At 35.8% G+C, this 21,247-nt stretch overlaps 1 protein-coding gene across 1 annotated transcript in view; it reads right to left on the reverse strand.

Annotated features, from left to right (window-relative positions):
- The window catches only part of LOC136852524 (ATP-dependent DNA helicase RecQ-like), a 155,207-nt gene that overhangs the window by 20,153 nt on the left and 113,807 nt on the right, over positions 1–21,247 (reverse strand). Inside the window, 5 exon segments of the mRNA XM_067127235.1 lie at positions 6,466–6,552; positions 6,555–6,606; positions 7,157–7,271; positions 7,587–7,715; positions 10,843–10,993. Of these exon segments, the coding sequence (XP_066983336.1) occupies positions 6,466–6,552; positions 6,555–6,606; positions 7,157–7,271; positions 7,587–7,715; positions 10,843–10,993 (534 nt within the window).

Genomic DNA, 21,247 nt, shown 5'->3' on the forward strand with positions numbered 1-21,247 from the left:
AAACGAAAACACTATTGATTACCAGATCTCATACAGATTTGCCACCCCATCCTCCCCTCCAAATCGGTGGGACTCTGCTGAGCGAGTCTGAAGCTTCAACTACTCTAGGTGTAACTTTTGACTCACTCACATCTTACTTTTGAGAAACATCTAATGAAAGTGTAAGCAAATAATGCAAGAAAGTTAAGAATTGTACAAAAGGCCTCATATATTTATAACAATGATAAAATAAATGCAACTTGTTTTAGGTAATTTGTCATTCCTTTACTAGAATACTGTTCTCAGATATGGATGTCTGCTTCTGCCAGAGATTTATCTCTTTTAAATAGTGATCTGTGGTAGCAGGTTTCTGTTTCCTAATAGTTACAATTATGACTTGGACCATCAAAAGGATGCTCTCTTGTTTGTCAATTTTCCATAAGATGCATTTCAACAGAGATCTTTCACATTCTCAATTGATCCCTGATCCTCTTTTCCTGCCCAGAGCAACCAGATTTGCTGAGCAGCAGCATCAATATACAGTAAATGTGCCTCACTGTAGAACTTCACAGTTCTGCAGATCCTTTATTCCTCACACAGTTGGACTGTGGAACAGTCTCCCTGAGGATGTCATGCAACTGAAACTTCAAAAGCTCAAGCAAAGATGTAATGCATTGCTAACCTAATACTATTCTCCTTGCATACTATTCTTCTTGCATTTTAATACATTTTAATCTATTTATTAATTATTTTTTTTAATAAGTAAGATCTCTTCTTTCTGTATATCCCTTTACATCCCTGCTTCTTCCTAATGACCATACTCTTTGGCAGCTTGAATTTCAAGCCAATGGCCCCTGTGGGCTTGTTCCACATGAATAGGGTTCATCTTCTGAAGACAGTTGTTTTTAAAAGGTCTCATTTTCACACCCAGGCCTTATTACTTGTGTTTAATTTTTTTATACATGTGTCTTATTGGAACAATGGCACTGTACTTTGAAATCCAATAGGCCTATATTGTATATTTTTTATATCTGGAAAGGCAAAATTTTATATGCCAAAGCCTCAAACTGGGAAAGGAAGCTGGCAGAGAAAGGAAAATAAGAAGTAAAGAATACACTAGAAACTAAAATACAAAGAAAAACGAATTGGAAAACTAATTGCTGTACTGTAAACAGTGAAATGAGATCTAAGTGAGCTTCTTAAAAAAAAAAAAACACACCTTTATGCCTAGTTTGAAATTCTGTAGTCCCAACAATTCAGCTAATACGGGTAGTGCTCGAGTTACAATAATTCATCTTACGATAATACGAGTTTACGATGGGGTTAGCAATTAATACCGATACAACAAAATTTAGAAAATATTTTTAAATTTCGCGCAGATGCAGGTAACAGCATACAATCAGGCAGCAAGAGAGACCAGCTTACAATAGACCACCTTCTTTTCCTCCGACTCTTTATTCCATCTTCTAGTTAAAAAAGTAAGAGAATGATAAAAGTATTGTTAGTAACGTTATACTCTAGCGAAAATGCATACAGCCATAAACAACCGAACGAGAAACTATTGTTTTGCTAATAACTGAATCAGATAACAACTGTTCTGCTTTACAATAGGACTGATATATTTTTATATTATACCCTTATCCGCTTTGGAGAAAAGATCGGCAAGGAAATATACTGCTACAGTAAATTTAAGCTGCAAGTTGTAACTGAAACTGAAAAAACAATGTTCAAGCTCTAATGACTATAAATTATCGTGCACTGGCAACATGGATGAAACTTGACCATAAATAAAACTGGAGAGAAAGTATTTTAATCAAAACTACTGGGCATGAAAGAACACATATTACTGCTGTTTTCACACTGATAAAAGATAAATACGTAAAGCTGTATTATGATGAAATCAAGAGAAAATATCAAAAGGAATCTTGATTTTTTTACACAAAACAAACATGCCCCCAAACAGCCAGCCGCCAACGTCATCTATTAAAAAAAAAAAAAAAAAAAAAAAAAAAAAAAATTTAGCTAAATTAATTTCACAATGAGACATATTTAAGTTATATTTCGACTTAAAAACACTTCTGAACTGAGTTAAATGCGGTGAAATAAACACCGCGTGATCGATTCCCAAACCAAAACATTTGATCGTAATTTATAGTGCAAAAGCAATACGAATATATACAATTGGATACAGTGTAGTAAAGCATAACATTTTAAAAGATCCCTGGAAAAGGTGCACATTCGTTATTTTGATATTTGTATAATATGGTGTTAATATGTGAAAATAGAGTACAGTATAATGTAGGCTAGGCTACCGTATATGATATACCAAAGTGTAGGCTAAGCCTTATTTGTTATTCAGTATCTCTTTACAATGAATTATCATACGTCAATCTGAATTGAACCGGCAGAATTAGCTGACAATAATAATTACTATACCGTATATGTATAGAGTATACTGTGTAGTGTAGGCTAGGCTACCATATATGTATAGATGGTACTGATTACCCTAGTGTAGGGTAGGCCATATTCGAGATACGATTTTTTCAACAAACGATGGGTTTTTTGGAACCTAACCCCATCGTAAGTAGGGCAATACCTGTAATTAGGAGGACCATACCATAATCTGGGCATAACTGGAAGTCAGGGCATGGTGCCCTAGGTTAGGTTAGGTTAGGTTAAGGGAAGTTTAGGATAGGATATATTAAGTGTATTTGGTAATTTTTTTAATCAAATACATACTTATACTGTACTCCCCTGACCTGCAGTCACTCCCAAGTTCCTGCATGTGACTTCAAACTTTGGTATATTTCTCAATAAGCAAGCCTTTGTATGTATTTCTAAATGTAAACTGTACCTATCCATGCAATTTGAAATTCATAGTTGTAATCTTCCTTTACACATTAACTCCAGCAACCCAATTAGCATTTCGTCAAAACTCAATCCCTTACACTTTCTTAGTTTTTAACCCTTAAACGCCGACTGGACGTATCGTAAGTCGACTAAAATTGTCTGTCGGGTGACGAGCGGACGTACCGTACGTTGACTACAAAAAACTTCAACCTTCGGTCAACTTTGACTCGACCGAAATGATCGAAAAACACAATTGTAAGCTAAAATTCTTACATGCTAGTAATATTCAATCATTTACCTTCATTTTGCAACAAATTGGAAGTCTCTAGCACAATATTTTGATTTATGGTGAATTTTTGAAAAACTTTTTCCTTACGTCCAGCGGTAACTCGCCAAAAATTTCAGAAATTCTTTCGTCATTTTGTCGTGATTTTTGCACCGTTTATATTAGCCGTTACATAAAGTTTTATATATGAAAATGTGCGCAATTTCATGTAAAGTACAACAAAAAATAACCCATGGTTGTAGCTTTTATCAGTTTGGAAATATTTTCATATAAATCACGATAAGTGCCAAATTTCAACCTTCGGTCAACTTTGACTCGACTGAAATGGCCAAAAAACGCAATTGTAAGCTAAAACTCTTACATTCTAGTAATATGCAATCATTTACCTTCATTTTGCAACAAATTGGAAGTATCTAGCACAATATTTCGATTTATGGTGAATTTTTGAAAAAATTGTATGTGCAAGGAATCTGTGGCACCTGGCATCCAAAATGTAAATGAAGTGGAAGCAGGTCAGAGACCCAGCTATTTAGCTATTCCTTGGGTGAGTTGGTAGAGTTGTGGCCTAGCACTCGCTAGGCCCGAGTTTGACTCTCCGGCCGGCTAATGAAGAGTTAGAGGAATTTATTTCTGGTGATAGAAATTCATTTCTCTCTATAATGTGGTTCGGATTCCACAATAAGCTGTAGGTCCCGTTGCTAAGTAACCAACTGGTTCTTACCACGTTAAATACATCTAATCCTTCGGGCCAGCCCTAGGAGAGCTGTTAATCAGCTCAGTGGTCTGGTAAAACTAAGGTATACTTAACTTAGAACCTCGTGACATATTCAGTCTTTCTTCAACCACCTTGGAGAATGGACGTTCACTTTTGCTCTCCTTTCAGCAAGCTGGCTTTTGTCCTAAGCCTGTGATATCTTCCTACTGGTTGTGTTGTGTGTGTGTGTGTGTGTGTGTATCGTCGTTTAATCATGGTTTCCTCTAATCAAACTAAGAGTCCTGTGAGTGTCATGTATGGTCCAGGCGTTCCAGGGTTCCCATGTTCGTGCTTCATGGCTTCCTCTGACAGACCCCCATTCTTCTTGCAGTAGGTGTCACTCTAATTTTTGTAATAACACCAATCCGTGCCCGGAATGTCATTCTTGGCCTGCAGAGTAGTGGAAGAAGTTCTGCAAGATGAAGGAACACAAAAGGAAGTTGGAGCTTCCATCTTGGGAAGGATTTCCTCCTCCTCAAATGGACGCTTCTACTTTCCCTTCATCCAGACCTATTCCAACTGCTTCATCATCCATTTATGCCTTTTCTCCTTCCTTTTCTTCCACTGATTCGTCTTTGGAAGCATCACGAGTTAGTCATGGTGATTTTATGTATAATGCTGCCCCGTCTCTCTCCGGGGGGGTGGGGGTTATTGCCCCTTCAGGGAGAGAGGAGGCAGCACCATCATTCCTTTGTCTCAGGCTCCGATGCACAAAAGATGTTGTCTATTTGGGCCTCCTTGGGGTACCCTCTCTGGAAGGCCTGTTGTTGCGTTTCGTTTTCACTCTTACAAGTGTCAACTCCCGTAGAATTTGGCCCCCCGCCCGACCCGGCCTCCACTTCTTTGGGTCTTGTGTGATGCCATCTACCGGAATGCCATCAGTACTACCTACGCATCATCCTGGGTCGACGTTTCCCTTGCCCGCAGCAATTCCACCAACTCGGAGGTAAACTCCGTCTGCTTCCATGACGTCACTCCCTGCATCGTCTCTCCTGTGACGACAGTATCTGTAATGTCATTTCCTCCAACTGCTCCCATGACATCACAACTGGCTGCTGCCATGACATCATCATCTGCAGTTGCCGGCCCATCAGATGCTTTTGTACAGACTGTGAAGGACAGACTGGACTCTGTTTTTCGAGAGAGATACGGCAGTCTTTCTTTGAAGAAAAGGCATACGCCTCCATTCCTTCTTCTTCTTCTTCACCCTCTTCATCATCTTTGTCGCCATCATCTTCGTCTCCCCTGCTCATACTCGAGTTAGGCAGAGGATCAAAGACTCTGTCGCTTCGACTTCTGAGAAGCCAAGAGCCTTTTCACCTTCGTCAGCTTCTTCTCACGGACGTGTGTCACCAGTTCATGGATACAGACGTAGTTGTCTCTCGCTTCCATGTTTCAACTAATGACTATACTCAGCTAACATCACACTGTTCCGGACAGCTAGCACAGGTAAAGCAATAGGTCTGACACTGAAATTACACAACCCTAATTTAAAAGAACTAAACTACATCATGACTACAGTGGTAATAAAGTCTGAGTTACTTTGTTGTGCATGTACAACAAGTATTACGTTAAAGGATTAAAACTCTTTTCAGGTAAAGGATCAAACTCTGTTAAGCATATTTTTCAATACTAGACTAGAGAAACTCATTTCTTTTCCTTATGCACCTACATAACTTGCATTTCTTAACACAAATTAAACAAGCAAAATCGAGAAAGTTGACAACAACACTGTCAAAAATGACATTTTTATAATAAAATAAAGTTTTATATAAACTTACCAAGTAATTACTTAGCTAACAATTATGCTCGCACCAACATTCCTAATTTCATAATTCGCAGCAAAGCCACTCATAGCCAACGGCTTCATTCTATGTTATGCTGTGCTACCGACAACATGTCAGTCTCCGCAATCCTGCCTGTTTCACCAGTTATTTCACGTTTGCTGCAAGTCGGTGAAGTATTCCACTTTCTTGTAGTTCAAGCTGTTGTTTTGGTTTTCGTCAGTCAATTTAGGTCTTTTGATAGTTATGTCTGATCTCAGTTCTTCCAGCTTTCACTACTGTAGTGAAGGCTGCAAGGTTAGGCTAACTAAACTTTGCTAGGATGCACGTACCATGTGCGCTAATTGTAGAGGGCAGGTGTGTAGATGTCATGAGATCAAGCTTGGGTCGGTGGTGTCACCCACCTCATTCGTGACAGATGCCAGAGGCCACCAATTCCTTGCATATACAATTAAAGGCAGTCCCCGATTATCAGCGATCTGGTTTTACAGGGCTTGTCTAGCAATGAAAATTGGCAATTTTCAGCGCCGAAAATCGCAGATTTCTGCTTATTGCCATGCCATCAGAACGGAACCCCCACTGATAACCGGGGACTGCCTGTAAAGTTTTATTTTTACCAGTTTCAGCTGGCGCCAGGTGATTTACCCCTAATGTTAAGACCCAGGTTTGTTCTGTGTATAAACAAATGTGAAAGTTGGCAACAATGCTGTCAAAATTAACATTCAATAGCTTTTAAAGGTTTTCTCAACATTTTTCAACTAGTACAGTACATGTAGTGTGCTTTATACCCTTTGAGATTCAATTACACTAACCCTTTCTCAGCGCCTTAAGCGTTGTAGGTCTTTGCTCTGTCACAAGAAGAAGAACTCTGTTCGTGGCCACCAAATATGGCATGAATCAATCTCCTCTCCAAGCTGGTTACGTAATTCTAATAGTGACTTGTATAGTTCAACCTGTAATTTCAAAACAAAATTTTAAAAATATGAACATTTTCCTTGGGGATTAATGGTAATAATTACAATTTGCATTAAAAAATAGAACAAACATTTAGGGTATCAAGCGAATAATACAAGAAAACAGACAATCAGAAAATTTGGAAAAGAAGCAAAAAAGAACTTAAAGTAGATTAAAAATTTTTATGAACAGTAGCTACGATAAAATAACACAAAAAGTAAATAAACAAAACAAAAATGACCATACCAAGTAAAGTGCAGACTTCTGCCAGTGCATAATTGTCACAACCTATCTGCTAATCACTCACTATAAATTTTTTAATTTCCGATGAGATATGTGTAGATTTTACTTTTTTCCAATTTAGGAGCCCAAATATTATGAATGGTAAAATCAATATTCACTTACGTATTAAATTATATCTGTATCCATTATGTCACTGTTCATCACATATAAGACATACAAATGCAATGACGTGAGTGAAAACTACCTGTAAACTCTGAAGGGGTTAAATAATTTATATGTTAGTGAATACTGTATTTGACACCATACCTTTAATTTTTCTTCCCTTGGGTCTGTAGGCTCTTTAACTTTCTCCACTGTTTGACGGCTAGAAATATTTCTTTCCATGGGCCCCAAAACTTTCTTATCTGGCCTCAAGTAGTCACTGGAAAATCATAAAAATATCACAAAAATGGAGCAACATATATTTGAATATTTTTTTTATTTTTACATATTCACTAATAAAACCCGACTCCTATATAAGTCTTTTGTTTTAAAAATATATTCAGTCATACAAAAACAATGCATGTGTTCAGGGAGAACAAAATTTCAAATAGCTATCTCCATACACAAACTAACTTTTCATTTTAAGCATACTACTTCTATTTCTGTTATTATGTCCTCAATAAATAAAGGTTGCATCATACATCAACTGCACAAAATTTCAATAATAATACCAAAGGAACTAGTGAAACATTACCTAGGATTGAAAGTTCTGTGGGCACTCGTAGATTTAGAATCAACACTGCTGACAGTAGGTCGAACCATCTTTACAATGTACCGCAACTCCTCCATCATTGTTGCTGATGGCTTTAAACATATCTTACAGCTGCGTAAATAATGCAAATTCACTCAACAGTCAACAAACAAAAACAGTTACAAACATAAATAACGCAAATTCACTTAACAGACTATTTTCTCTTAGGCAGTATTAAACAATGAAAGTGGCTTGCACAATGTATGTACATTTTTTCAAAAACTTCTCAGAAAAAAATGAAAAATATCAATATAGTATACAGAATAAATCAATGGAAAATAGGAGCAACAGACAGTAAGATTTTTTTTTATTTCTATATGAAATTATTAATAAATCATATCTCTGATATTTCCCAAGGTGAAAACAAAAAAAGAGGAGCCTCAGTTTCTTAAAATTCTTTGGTCAAGAAACCTTAACTGTCGGAGAATGTCTATTCTCCCTAGGCAACATTTAGTTAGTGTAAATACAGTCACTACCCAAATTACGAACGAGTTACGTTTCAGACGGCAGTTCGCTTCTTGAATTGTTCATAAGTTGGTTTTTAATATGTAGTGCCTAATCTTTGTTGATGTTTACATTCCATACTATTTTCACTGTATTTTTAAATCATGCAGTGTTATAAAGAATTACTTTGGATGCTAAAAAGGTAAAAAGAAGAAAATAAATTTTGACTCTGCAACATTCAAAATGTAGTATTTTTCCATGTTTTGAATGTTATGAACTTGGAGAGAATTTTGCAGGAGCAGCATCTGACATTGGAAGTTCACAAAGTAAACAATGCACACACAGCCATCTCTTGACAAAAATACTAAACGTTTCCTATGGGGAGAGGAAATATAGAAAATGTGAATTCATCAAAGAATAAGTTAAATCGGGAAGATAAAAATAAGCAGGAATATTTTACGAGTATGAATGAGCATTCTCAAGCTTCTAAGAGGAATACATAGTAGTTAATCACGAAAATACTCAGGATAATCAGGGAAGGGGTTCAAGGAACAGGTTTTTCGTCCTCCCTGTATTCTGTTCTTTGAAAAAAATTCTTATTAGCAGAACAGGAGCGCAGAACAAAATTTGAACTTACAGGTGACAAACGGGAGCACTCCAAACACAATTTTAACTTGTGACCCCGTCTGTTCGTATCTCCGAATGTTCGGAAGTAAGATGGTGACTGTACTAAACTCCATGGTAAGAAGTTGCAGAAAGAAATAATGCATGCCAGATGCATGTGTGTAAATCTATACTACCAAGCTTGTCTTGAAAATATAAATTAATGAAAATTAATTTTTTTATTAGATAAGACATTTTCCAATTACAAATCAACTTAATTTCCATGTACTTTGTATGTCAGATTTACAATAGTTACAGTCTATTTTCTTGAGTCATTTTATGACAAAAATAACATGAAAGTAGTAGATGTAAAAGTGACAAGATGACCTGTAGGAAGACTCATGAAATCACAGAGAAAGTGTTAGTTAGTTATAAATGATTTGTTTAACCAGACCTCTGAACTCTTTTAGGTTCTTCTCGGGCTGGGAAAAGAATGGGGAAAGAGTACATAAAAAATTAAGTAGTTAACTAAATAAATAAATAATAAAAAAAGGGGGAGTTAGAAAAACAATCTAGAGAAAAAAAAAAAAAAAAAAAAAGGAGATTATATTTTACTTATCAATTTAATTTTGTTTAGGAAAAGAATGATATTATTAATTGAAAAGTTATTACCTTCTGCTAGAATATCCTTTATTGATTTATTTTGTAAATAAGTCTTTCTTTCATGATGCCATCTGGGACAGTCAATCAAGATGTGTTTGATTGTTACTGGGATGTTACATCTTTCACAAGTTATTGGGTTTGTGTGCGGAGTTGGATAATATGGACCTAGAACTGATAAGAATTTAGGCAAAAGAGCATAGGATAGACAAAAGTAGAGAGAATTCATTTTACTTCTAACCCTACACAGGGAAAAGCTGACATATAAATAATGACGTTGAATGAGTAATGTATGTGCATACTTACAAGTAGATTCTATTTTTAAAGCATTACAGACTAGCAATTTACATTTCTATTTGCTGAAATTTATTTTTACTTTTCAAAGAAAGTTTATTAGTTGGGCCCAGCATCAGCAAAACACTACCCTACAGAAGGCCTGAAAATCTTTTATGAACATACATCTCAAACCACCTGGAGTTCATTATAGTAACATTCACTATAGTAATATTATATTTCCGAAAATAATACAGGTTTACAATCCTGTATCCAAAATTCTAAATTCCAAAACATTTTTGCAGAGGGCAGAGCAGCAGTCATAAGGTTTGCCTGGTGTGCCAACAGCTCAGCTAAGTCACCCCAAGTTACTTGGTAGGCTGCCAGAATGTTTGGGTGTGAATTGTTGGCCCCAGTTTGGCTGTTACGCCAAGTTTCCATTTGCAAAATTCAAATGGCACAGTTGTATTTAAATAAAAAAAAAAAAATAATTTCAATAACACTGTCATTTTACTGACTGTATTCGAATACGCGAACACTCGCCAAAGTTCTGCAAAACACGTCTGCATCAAAATATCGCTCCCGCAAGGTCCGACGCTGATGCTATCTGGCGTGAGTAGGAGGGAATTCGCGCATGTGCGTCTGGGTGACGCTCAAAAACAACACAACACCTGGATCCGTGAACTCCCAGCATCCGCCAAGGCGCGTGATTTGAAATCTTCCGCAAACTAGGCCTATAATTATTTTTCCGCAAATATTTAAAAAAAGGATTTTCAGTCGACGTTTGCAACGTCCACTCGGCATTCGACAGACAATTTTTGACGACGTTTAAAACGCCCAACAGGCGTTTAAGGGTTAAGTAGTATTGTCTGACTATAGGGTGCTGGCCCAGATCCAACTGGGGAGCAAGCTTCAGTTTGGATATCTGAAAAAATCCTAAAATCAAAACACAGTTGGCCCCAAGAGTTTTGGATAAGGGATTGTGAACCTGTACTTAATTTTACAACTTATGCACTATACATTATTCATTCTCTGTAGCATTATATTAGTTCATGTTAAATTTTTGTACTTCTGTATTCATAATAGTTGTTTAACTTCAGATATATTCACAATACCGAGTTAAACTTATAATAAATAAAACTACAACACCATTATCAAAATTACACAAATAAAAAGTAAAAGTACTGTATCTACCTTTGCTATGAATTAAGCTACTTACTTTGGATTCATTAATGCATGCTGCCCTTCTCTAGTTAGTGCAATGGCTTCATAAGCATAACTTGACTTCCACCCACGACCTCGGGAACCTCTGCCACCGGGGCCACCTACCATCTTTTCTAAAAGGTAACCAGCTGATACTAACATTTTTCCTAGAAAACAAAAAATCATTATTGTCATCATTATGCATCAAAACAATTAAAAACTATAAGTAGCAAGCAAAACATACAATCTTTCATTAACTAAGACACTACACTTTAACCCTCTCGCCTCCAAAGCACGTACCTGTACGTGTAGCAAAACTCAGCCTTTAACCCCCAACCACGTACGCGTACGTGGTATATAGTTATGCATGAGTAACTAGCCATTACACAAATTATTTGTTTTTTTTTCTTTATTTTTATCTTCCCTCTCAATGCAAGGGCATTTAGACATCTCATAGGCCATTTTTGATGCTCACACTGTAATTTACAATCATGTACCTTCACAATGACAGCAAAATCACTCAAATTACTCGTAAAATAACCGTATGGTAAGGATTTGAAAAAAAATTTCTACATAGCGTGTTTTGGGCCAAGCCAGCGGCTAAACTTGACTTTTCATATACGTACACTTGACAATATTTTTCTCCACTTTATTTTCTTGTAATTACCAAAGTTTTTATACTATTGTAAAGCTAATGACTTGGGCTTTACAACAAAATTATATTCAGATGTGTTTGTGCAACATCTTACTTACTACAGTCAATTATTTTACGTTTATTCGTTTTTTTTTATTTTTTTTATCTTCCCTCTCAATGCAAGGGCATTTAGACATCTCATAGACCATTTTTGATGCTCACCCTGTAATTTATAATCATTTACCTTCACAATGACAGCAAAATCACTCAAAATTACTCGTAAAATAACCGTATGGTAAGGATTTGAAAAAAATTTCTACATTGCGTGTTTTCAGCCGAGCCAGCGGCTAAACTTGACTTTTCATATACGTACGCTTGACAATTTTTTTCTCCACTTTATTTTCTCGTAATTACCAAAATTTTTATACTATTGTAAAGCTAAAGACTTGAGCTTTGCAACAAAATTATATTCAAATGTGTTTGTGCAACATCTTACTTACTACAGTCAATTATTTTACGTTTATTCGTTTTTTTTTTTTTTTATCTTCCCTCTCAATGCAAGGGCATTTAAACATCTCATAGGCCATTTTTGATGCTTACCCAGTCATTAACAATCATTTAGCTTCCCAATTACAGCAAAGTCACCCAAAATACTCGAAAAATAACCGGATGGTGAGGATTTGAAAAAAAACTTTTGTGATCGCTGGTTTGCACTACTCCCGCTAAAGAAAATTTTGCTTTTGATAATTTTGCTCATCCCATTTTTTTTCTGTTTCATTCCATCTAAATACAAAGTTACATATACCATTTTGTAGCTAAATAATTGCTTTATACAATGGTAAAATATGAAATTCCTGTGTTGTGTAGCCTTGGTGCTATATCTCAATATATACTATAAAAGAAAACAAATTTCGTTATCGGCAAAGTTCACCAAATGATAAAGACTATTCACACAGATTTTTTTTATTTTTTATGCCTACATCGTAAAATTCAGTCATTTTTCAAAAGAACGTGACCAACCTGACCTCTTTCTGACGAAAATTAAGTCAGCCACCACAATTTGAAAAAAATATTACAAAATGAGTTTGCAATCCAAAATAGTCCGGGGGTAAGGCTTATAGAAATTGCCATATCCGGCGGGGGTAAGAGGGTTAATAAATATATTCATTTTCATTAAATTTTACAAAGTTTCTGATTACCTATTTTTACCTTGACTCTGAAAGATCATATTTTTAATCAACAGATAATACCCCACCTAAATACTTTTAGCAGCAATCTGAAGATCTTAAAGCCAAGAAGCTCACTAGAAAAAGACTGGGACAGATCAGCCAATAACTGTAGAGTATAAATTTGCTGACTCACATAAAACTGACAACTAAAAAACCTGAAGGTGTGGGCTTTAGTTTACCTCATTCATCTTATTTTGCCTAACTGGCAAATCAAGACTCCAACTTATCAGATTTCATTACTTACTGGATACGTCAGAGTCCAGAAAAATAAAACTCACATTTCATATTAAATGGAATAATCTGGTAAGTATGCTAAACACAGATGTTGAAACAAATACAACTGATTTTTGCCTGCCAAATCTTGTAAATTGGCTTCTTTTTTTGCAAGCTATCTGACCAATCATTCCTTCCCTGTACCTTTCTCAGCTCACTTGAAAATGTATAGAAAGTTTTTGCCTAATAAAGAGCCTGCACATCATATCAAAATGTGATGTTTTATGTCTAGAGTGCTCTGCTGTGTAGTGACCTGGACGAGTTAGTCTACTCTAGTGCAACTGTGTTCCTTCTGAACATCCTTTGGGTGTGCTTTTGCTCTGCTACATTTTTTCATTCATGTGAATAAATCTGTGCTCAAACTTTTATCAGTTTTTGCTTAAAAATGAATATCATGCTCATTAATATGAAGACATTCTTTGACTTGTAGGCCTAGCGGAGGGAATTAATTTTCAGAATTAATTTTCAGATAAAAGTCAATGTAAATTCTCAAACAACACATTGATACAGTCCAAGCTCTTAAATCCTGGAACCTTGGGACCAGGCCACTGCTGGACCACAGAAAACCCCAGATACAAAATACATCCCTAAAAAATGAAGATAAAGGTATACCTTAGTTTTACCAGACCACTGAGCTGATTAACAGCTAGCACCTATGAAAACAGTCTTGCAAGCTAATTCCACATACAAATAGCCTAGCTGACAACTTAGCCTACTACTTGGCTAAGTTCTAACACTAATTTTTATCATTTTATTACTCATACATTTTCACTTTACCATTTTAAAATTTCATACTGTATCATTTTCTTTAAAACAGTGCACTTTATTAACACATTTAGCCTACATTCCCGAGTTAGCCTAACCGTAAGTCATCTACTTAACTTTTCTCAGGATCTGCAGAATATTATCGGTGATTTTCATCTCCTAAATTTACTATCTTCACACTTATCACCATTAGTTTCACCATTTATTCTGATTGTAGAGGGTAATGAGCTGACAAAAACTGAGAATGAATTTCGGCGATCACTCAATGGGTTTGACAGTTCGCTGTCAAAAAGTAAACAAACCAAATGCCATCTATTGAGGAAAATGAACACTAAACATTCGCTAACAGGAGGGGAAGGATAGAAACCTTTTCTAGCATAGATAAAGCTTTATGCTTGCACTTCTTACCTCTAGCACCATCTGATCTGATGGGTGGCATATCGAATTGGTAAATATGCAGCTATGTAAAAGAAATGATCAAGACTGTATCATTTGTCGTTCAACCACTCAAGAGTAAGGAATTTGTGTGTTGCCAAAAGTCTCACTGTTTTGATTAAAGTTTTGACTTGGTAGAGCCTTCTCAAGTGGAATGTTTAAACAAATATACAGGTATTTATTCAATTAAAGTTAATATCAACAACATATTTGACTTCACACATTTTCATTAACAACTGAGATCTGGCATAATTTTTCCTGTCGGGAAGTTGTAAACAATGTGGCGCCGCCCTTCTGGCTGCTCAATGAACTAATGGCAGCCGAACCACAGGACTGCACAGACTGCCGTTTTTAAGAGGTTCAACTGTACAAACATTTTTTCCTTTTCTTTAACAATGAATTTTCAACTTATAGTATTTTAGCGCTTGTTATTATTATTATTATTATTATTATTATTAATTAAAGTTTAACCAGACCACTGAGCTGATTTATTTAGCTCTCATAAGGGTAGCCCAAAATTTCCTCTTTATCAATACAGTAAAAAATTTTGGATTATATTTATTAAACTACCGTCTTTTTTTACGTCATAATTGCGTTAACTGAAAATGACGGAAATTGACAAATTTTTTAAAATTAATTTGCCATTCATTAAAAATATGTAAGACACATACAGATGCTATAATAATAATAATAATAATAATAATAGTAATAATAATAATAATAATAATAATAATAATAATCATCACCCTTTATAGTATTTTGAATATGAATTCATATATAATAATTTGCAAAAAATAGTAGTGGTGCCAAGAGGCTACAATTTTGATTTATTATTAAACAAACAAATTTACATAAAGAAAACTACAACTATCACAACCAAAGTGGGAATGCAACACTCTTTGTGTCTTACCAATAAACAAAACTTTAAAAACAGTTATACAACTAGACCTGAAAAACAAGCATAAATAAGCTCAATAACAACTACATTATTCTCCATCAACATAATCATACTACACATATCATTCCAGATACAATAAACCCCCAGTATTCACGGGGGATGCATACCGCAACCCCCCCCCATAGCTAAAATCCACTAATTTGCTTTTTTTCATAGAGCAACACTATTTATTCACTAATTACTGTACTTTTTCATATTATATTCATGACTAAATAAAGATTTTTATGACAAAAATAATTTACAGTGTACTTATAATGTAGTAATCTATCTATTAAGCTCATTCCAGGTTGGGTCCCAGATTGAGCATAACAAGTGTACGTCAGGCTCAGCTCACTCACTCTCTCTCTCTCTCTGTTTAAGGGTTATGTAAGATGTATTTGAAATTATATAACTGTAAAGTGTTTTTGGACAATGGAGCATATTGTACAATATATTTAAAATATTCACTAATTATTTTCATTTTATTTTCCAGTCTGCTTTTACTGGAAAATAAAATTAAAATAATTAGCGAATATATTTTAAATATTGTACAATATGCTCTATCATCCAAAAACACTTTACAGTAATATAATTTCAAATACATCTACATCTTACAGTACCTTGAGAGAGAGAGAGAGAGAGAGAGAGAGAGAGAGAGAGAGAGAGAGAGAGAGAGTGTACACTTGTTATGCTCAGTCTGGGGCCCAACCTGGAATGAGCTTAATAGATACATTACTAAGTTAGGAATACTGTACACTGTAAATTACTTTTATGATAAAAATCTGTAGAGGCAGTCCCCGGTTATTGGCGGGGGGTTCCATTCTCACAGCATGATGATAACTGAAAATCGCTGATAACCGAAAATGGCACTTTTTCAGCGATTTTCAGGGCTTACTGGCACCGAAATCACCAAAAAAACGCCGATTTTTGGTTATCGGCACTTCTGTTAGGTATGTATCGGCACCAATACCCAATTATCTGCGCCGATAAGAGGAAATCAGAGATTTTCAGCACCAAAAACTGCCGATTTTCATCGCTAGACAAGCGCTGTAAATTCGGGTTGCCAATAACCAAGCCCACCGACAACCGGGGACTGCCTGTATTTAGTCATGAACACAATATGAAAAAATGCAGTAATTAGTGAATAAATAGTGTTGCTATAAGAAAAAAGCAAATTATTGATAATTTCAAATGTTTTTACCAATATATAAAGAAAACGGAACAACGTCCATACTATGCTGAGAGAAAACGGCTATGCTTAAATGTACTGTATATATACAGGGGTAACTTGATTAGTTGTCAAACATTCTGTAAGACATATTTATTTAATTTCTATTAAAGATTTACTTAATTTGTATTAAACATTTTATAGATACTTTACTGTGTTTACATTAATATTAATACAGTAAACCCCCCATATTCGCATTCTCGGTGACTCTTGTATTCGCGGATTTCTCTGTGTAACGTATCTACCCATTATTCGCGGAAAATTCGCTGTATTTTTCACTGAGAAATATTCACTAATTACTGTATTTTCATATTATTTTCATGACTAAATGCACTTTTTGCAATAAAACTATTAACATACTTAGGGATAAGCATTTTTAAGAGGGTTTTCTTGTGTTTAAACTATCAAAATAGGTAGATTTAAGTGTTTTTAGAGAGTTTTAAGTATTTGTGGATTTTAGCTATCTGAAGAGGGTGTGTACCACACCCCCCACAAATACAGGGGGTTTACTGTATTTTAAAACTAGTATATCATTATTATCCCTTAAACGCCTGTTGGACGTAGCAAACGTCGACTAAAATTGTCTGTTGAATGCCAAGTGGGCGTATGGAGTCGACTACAAAAATTTCAACCTTCGGTCAACTTTTGACTCGACCGAAATGGTCGAAAAACGCAATTGTAAGCTAAAACTCTTACATTCTAGTAATATTCAATCATGTACCTTCATTTTGCAACAAATTGGAAGTCTCTAGTACAATATTTCGATTTATGGTGAATTTTTGAAAAAAACTTTTTTCTTACACCCGCGCAGTAACTCGGCCGAAAATTTCAGAAATTCTTTCGTCATTTTGTCGTAATTTTTGCACTGTTCTATATTAGCCGTTACATAAAGTTTTATATATGAAAATGTGCGCAATTTCATGTACAATACAACAGAAAATAACTCATGGTTGTAGCTTTTATCATTTTGAAATATTTTCATATAAATCCCGATAACTGCCAAAATTTCAACCTTCGGTCAAATTTGACTCGAACGAAATGGTAAAATAAACGCAATTGTAAGCTAAAACTCTTACATTCTAGTAATATTCAATCATTTACCTTCATTTTGCAACCAATTGGAAGTCTCTAGCACAATATTTCGATTTATGGTGAATTTTGAAAAAACTTTTTCCTACGTCCACGCCAGAAATTCTTTCGTCACGTTTGTCGTAATGTTTGCACTGTTTTATATTAGTCGTTACATAAAGTTTTATATATGGAAATGTGCGCAATTTCATGTACAATACAACAGAAAATAACTCATGGTTGTAGCTTTTATCAGTTTTGAAATATTTTCATATAAATCACGATAACTGCCAAAATTTCAACCTTCGGTCAACTTTGACTTGACCGAAATGGTCGAAAAAAATTGTAAGCTAAAACTCTTACATTCTAGTAATATTCAATCATGTACCTTCACTTTGCAACAAACTGGAAGTCTCTAGCACCATGTTTCGATTTATGGTGAATTTCTGAAAAAAAAAAATTTTCCCTTACGTCTGCATGCAATTTAACTTCGGCGAACATCTCAGAAATTCTTTTCGTCATGTTGTCGTAATGTTTGCATCGTTTTACATTAGTCGTTACATAAACTTTTATATATGAAAATGTGTGCAATTTCATGTAGAATACAACAGAAATTAGCTCATGGTTGTAGCTTTTATCAGTTTTGAAATATTTTCACATAAATCACGATAACTGCCAAAATTTCAACCTTCAGTCAACTTTAACTCGACCGAAATGGTAAAAAAACGCAATTGTAAGCTAAAACTCTTACATTCTAGTAATATTCAATCGTTTACCATCATTTTGCAATAAATTGGAAGTCTCTAGCACAATATTTCGATTTATGGTGAATTTTAAAAAAAAACATTTTCCTTACGTCTGCGCGGTAACTCGGCCGAACATCTCGGAAATTCTTTTGTCTCGTTGTCGTAATATTTGCACCGTTTTATATTAGTCGTTACATAAAGTTTTATATATGAAAATGTGCGCAATTTCATTTACAATACAACAAAAAATAACTCATGGTTGTAGCTTTTATCACTTTTGAAATATTTTCATATAAATCACGATAAATAGAAAAAATTTGACTTTCGGTCAACTTTAACTCGACCGAAATGGTCGAAAACTGCAATTGTACGCTAAACCACTTACAGTCTAGTAGTATTCAATCAATTAGCTTCATTTTTCAACAAACGGGAAGTCTCTAGCACAATATTTCGATTTATGGTGAATTTTTGAAAAAAAAAAAATTTTACGTCCTCGTGTTACGAATTCATGCATCATTTTGTGATAATATTTTCTCTGTGCTGCTTTGATCATTTTAAAATTTGTTATATACCAAAATCATCGCAATTTAGTGTACAATACAACTAAAAAAAATTAAGTCATTAGCTTTAACCGTTTTGCTTACAGCGCGATTTGTATACAATTATATACTAGTTTTTTTTTTCGCTGTCATATATTCCAATATTTATATATGATAATGATATTTTTTTTCATTTCTGATGGTTGCATACTACACTTCAGGCAATGACAAAAAAAATGAGCCAAAAATGAACTCTTAATCTTAAAAACTAAGTGTGCTTTGATTTTTTGAAAAAAACTTTTTTTCCGCTTCGGCGCTAACTCACCAAACGCCGCCGGCATACGGGAGATGTTTTTGTAAATAGGGCTTCGGCGTTAAAGGGTTATAAGCATTTTAGGGGGTGTATATACTAGCATGATGGTTTGGGGTGTATGTTTGTTTGAACTGATATTACAGTGGCCCCAGTTTTTACACATTTCGCATTTCCGCGTTTCATTTTGTTGTGGATTTTTGTGGAACACATTATTCACCTGTCCGCCGGAAATTTTCACTAATTTGCGAATTTTTTCACAGAGCAATATTCACAAATTACTTTATTTTCATTCTATTTTCATGACTAAATGCATATTTATGATAAACTATTTATATGAAGGAAATAGACCCTCTCTTAAAAAGGTCTTATTCAAAAGGATGGCTGTATTATGCGAATTTATCTTAAACAGGATCTTTTCTATTTTCCTTATAATTCGATTTTCAGCCTCAGCAATGTTGGTCAGCAATTGGCCAATATTCATATTGGAAAAAGGATAGTGTGTGGAATGTGGGAAGTCTTTTATTGAAACATTCAATCATAAATCTGTGGAATCCTTCATGGTCTGGATTCATGTTCTACTTCAGGTTGTGGTAGCGTCGACATGTTTCGACCATCTCGTTGGTCATCCTCTGGACGTGGTTGAGAAGGATCTGGAGAAACAAGGTGCTAGGGCAGGTATTTATAGGGGGTTCTTGATCAGTGCTGAATTATGATTGGCTGCCCAGGGCAGGTCATCTCGTGCGGAGCCCTTTCTCCAATGTTGATGTTCGGGGCTTGTCTTGCGTGCGAGCAGCATTGTAGTGCTGGGGATGAATGGGAGAAATTCCGATTCGCTCGTTTGCTATGGGGGTCGATCAGTGCAGGTCTCCTGGCTGCCATGGGGAGGAAGGTTTGCTATGAAATGTTGAAGGTTGGTTTCTCCTTCCCAGTGTGCAGTGCTTCCAAGAGGTGCAGGTGGCTGTGGTCTGTAGTTCAGTCAATTTTTTCCATGTTCATGATTATATCTTTTCTTGCAATTCTCTGACTATGAGCATCCTGGCATGGTTAAAGATGGCTCCCTCTTGGGCGTGGTAGGAAATCCTCTTGGAGAAACACATGGTGGTCATACCGATGTAAGAACCAAGGCATCCTCGGACAGGGCATGAGTACTGGTATGCCACATTGGTTTTCTTCAAGGGGTCCTGCTGAGGTGGGGCTGGATTGTTACACATCACCAGGCTGCTCGTCTTTTTGCTCTTGTAATAAATGACCAGATGAATATTCTTATTGGGATCAACAGGGCAGACATTACCCTCGATGATGTTCTTGAGGGCACGTTCATAAATAAAAAGAAGATGAACGTGCCCTCAAGAACATCATTGAGGATAATGTCTGCCCCGTTGACCCCAATAAGAACATTCATCTGGTCATTTATTACAAGGGCAAAAAGATGAGCAGCCTGGACCCCTTGAAGCAAACCAATGTGGTATACCGGTACTCATGCCCCGTCCGAGGATGCCCCAGTTCTTACATCGGTATGACCACCACGTGTTTCTCCAAGAGGATTTCCTGCCACGCCCAAGAGGGAGCCACCTTTAACCATGCCAGGACACCCATAACCAGAGAATTGCAAGAAAAGATATAAACACGAATATGGAAATAATTTGACCAAACTATGGCCCACTGCCGCCTGCGCCTCTTGGAAGCATTGCACATTGGGAAGGAGAAACCAACCTTCAACATTGCGCAGGAAACCTTTCTCCTCCCCATGGCCACCAGGAGACCTAGGCCGAACAACACCCATAGTGAACAAGCGAATCAAAATTCTGCATCTGAGGATCGAAATTATCCCATTCATCTCCAGCACTACAATGCCACTCGCAAGCAAGACAAGCCCCAAACATCAACAAGAGAGAGAAGGCTCTGCCCAAGATGACCTGCCCCGGGCAGCCAATCATAATTCAGCACCGATCAAGACCCCCATAAATACCGACCCAAGCACCTTGTTTCTCCAGATCCTTCTCAACCACGTCCAACCACAACCTAAAGTAGAAGAACACAAATCCAAACCACAAAGGATTCCACGGATTTCTGATTGAATATTTCAATAAAAGACTTCCTGCATTCCAAACACTATCCTTTCTCCAATATGAATATTGGCCAGCTGCTGACCAACATCGCTGAGCCTGAGAAGCGATCCTGTATAAGATAAATTCGCATAATACAGCCATCCTTTTCAACAAATGATTTACTAATTTTCAAATTTTAATATTAA

The sequence above is a fragment of the Macrobrachium rosenbergii genome, chromosome 25, assembly GCF_040412425.1.
Source record: "Macrobrachium rosenbergii isolate ZJJX-2024 chromosome 25, ASM4041242v1, whole genome shotgun sequence".
Classification (NCBI taxonomy): domain Eukaryota; kingdom Metazoa; phylum Arthropoda; class Malacostraca; order Decapoda; family Palaemonidae; genus Macrobrachium; species Macrobrachium rosenbergii.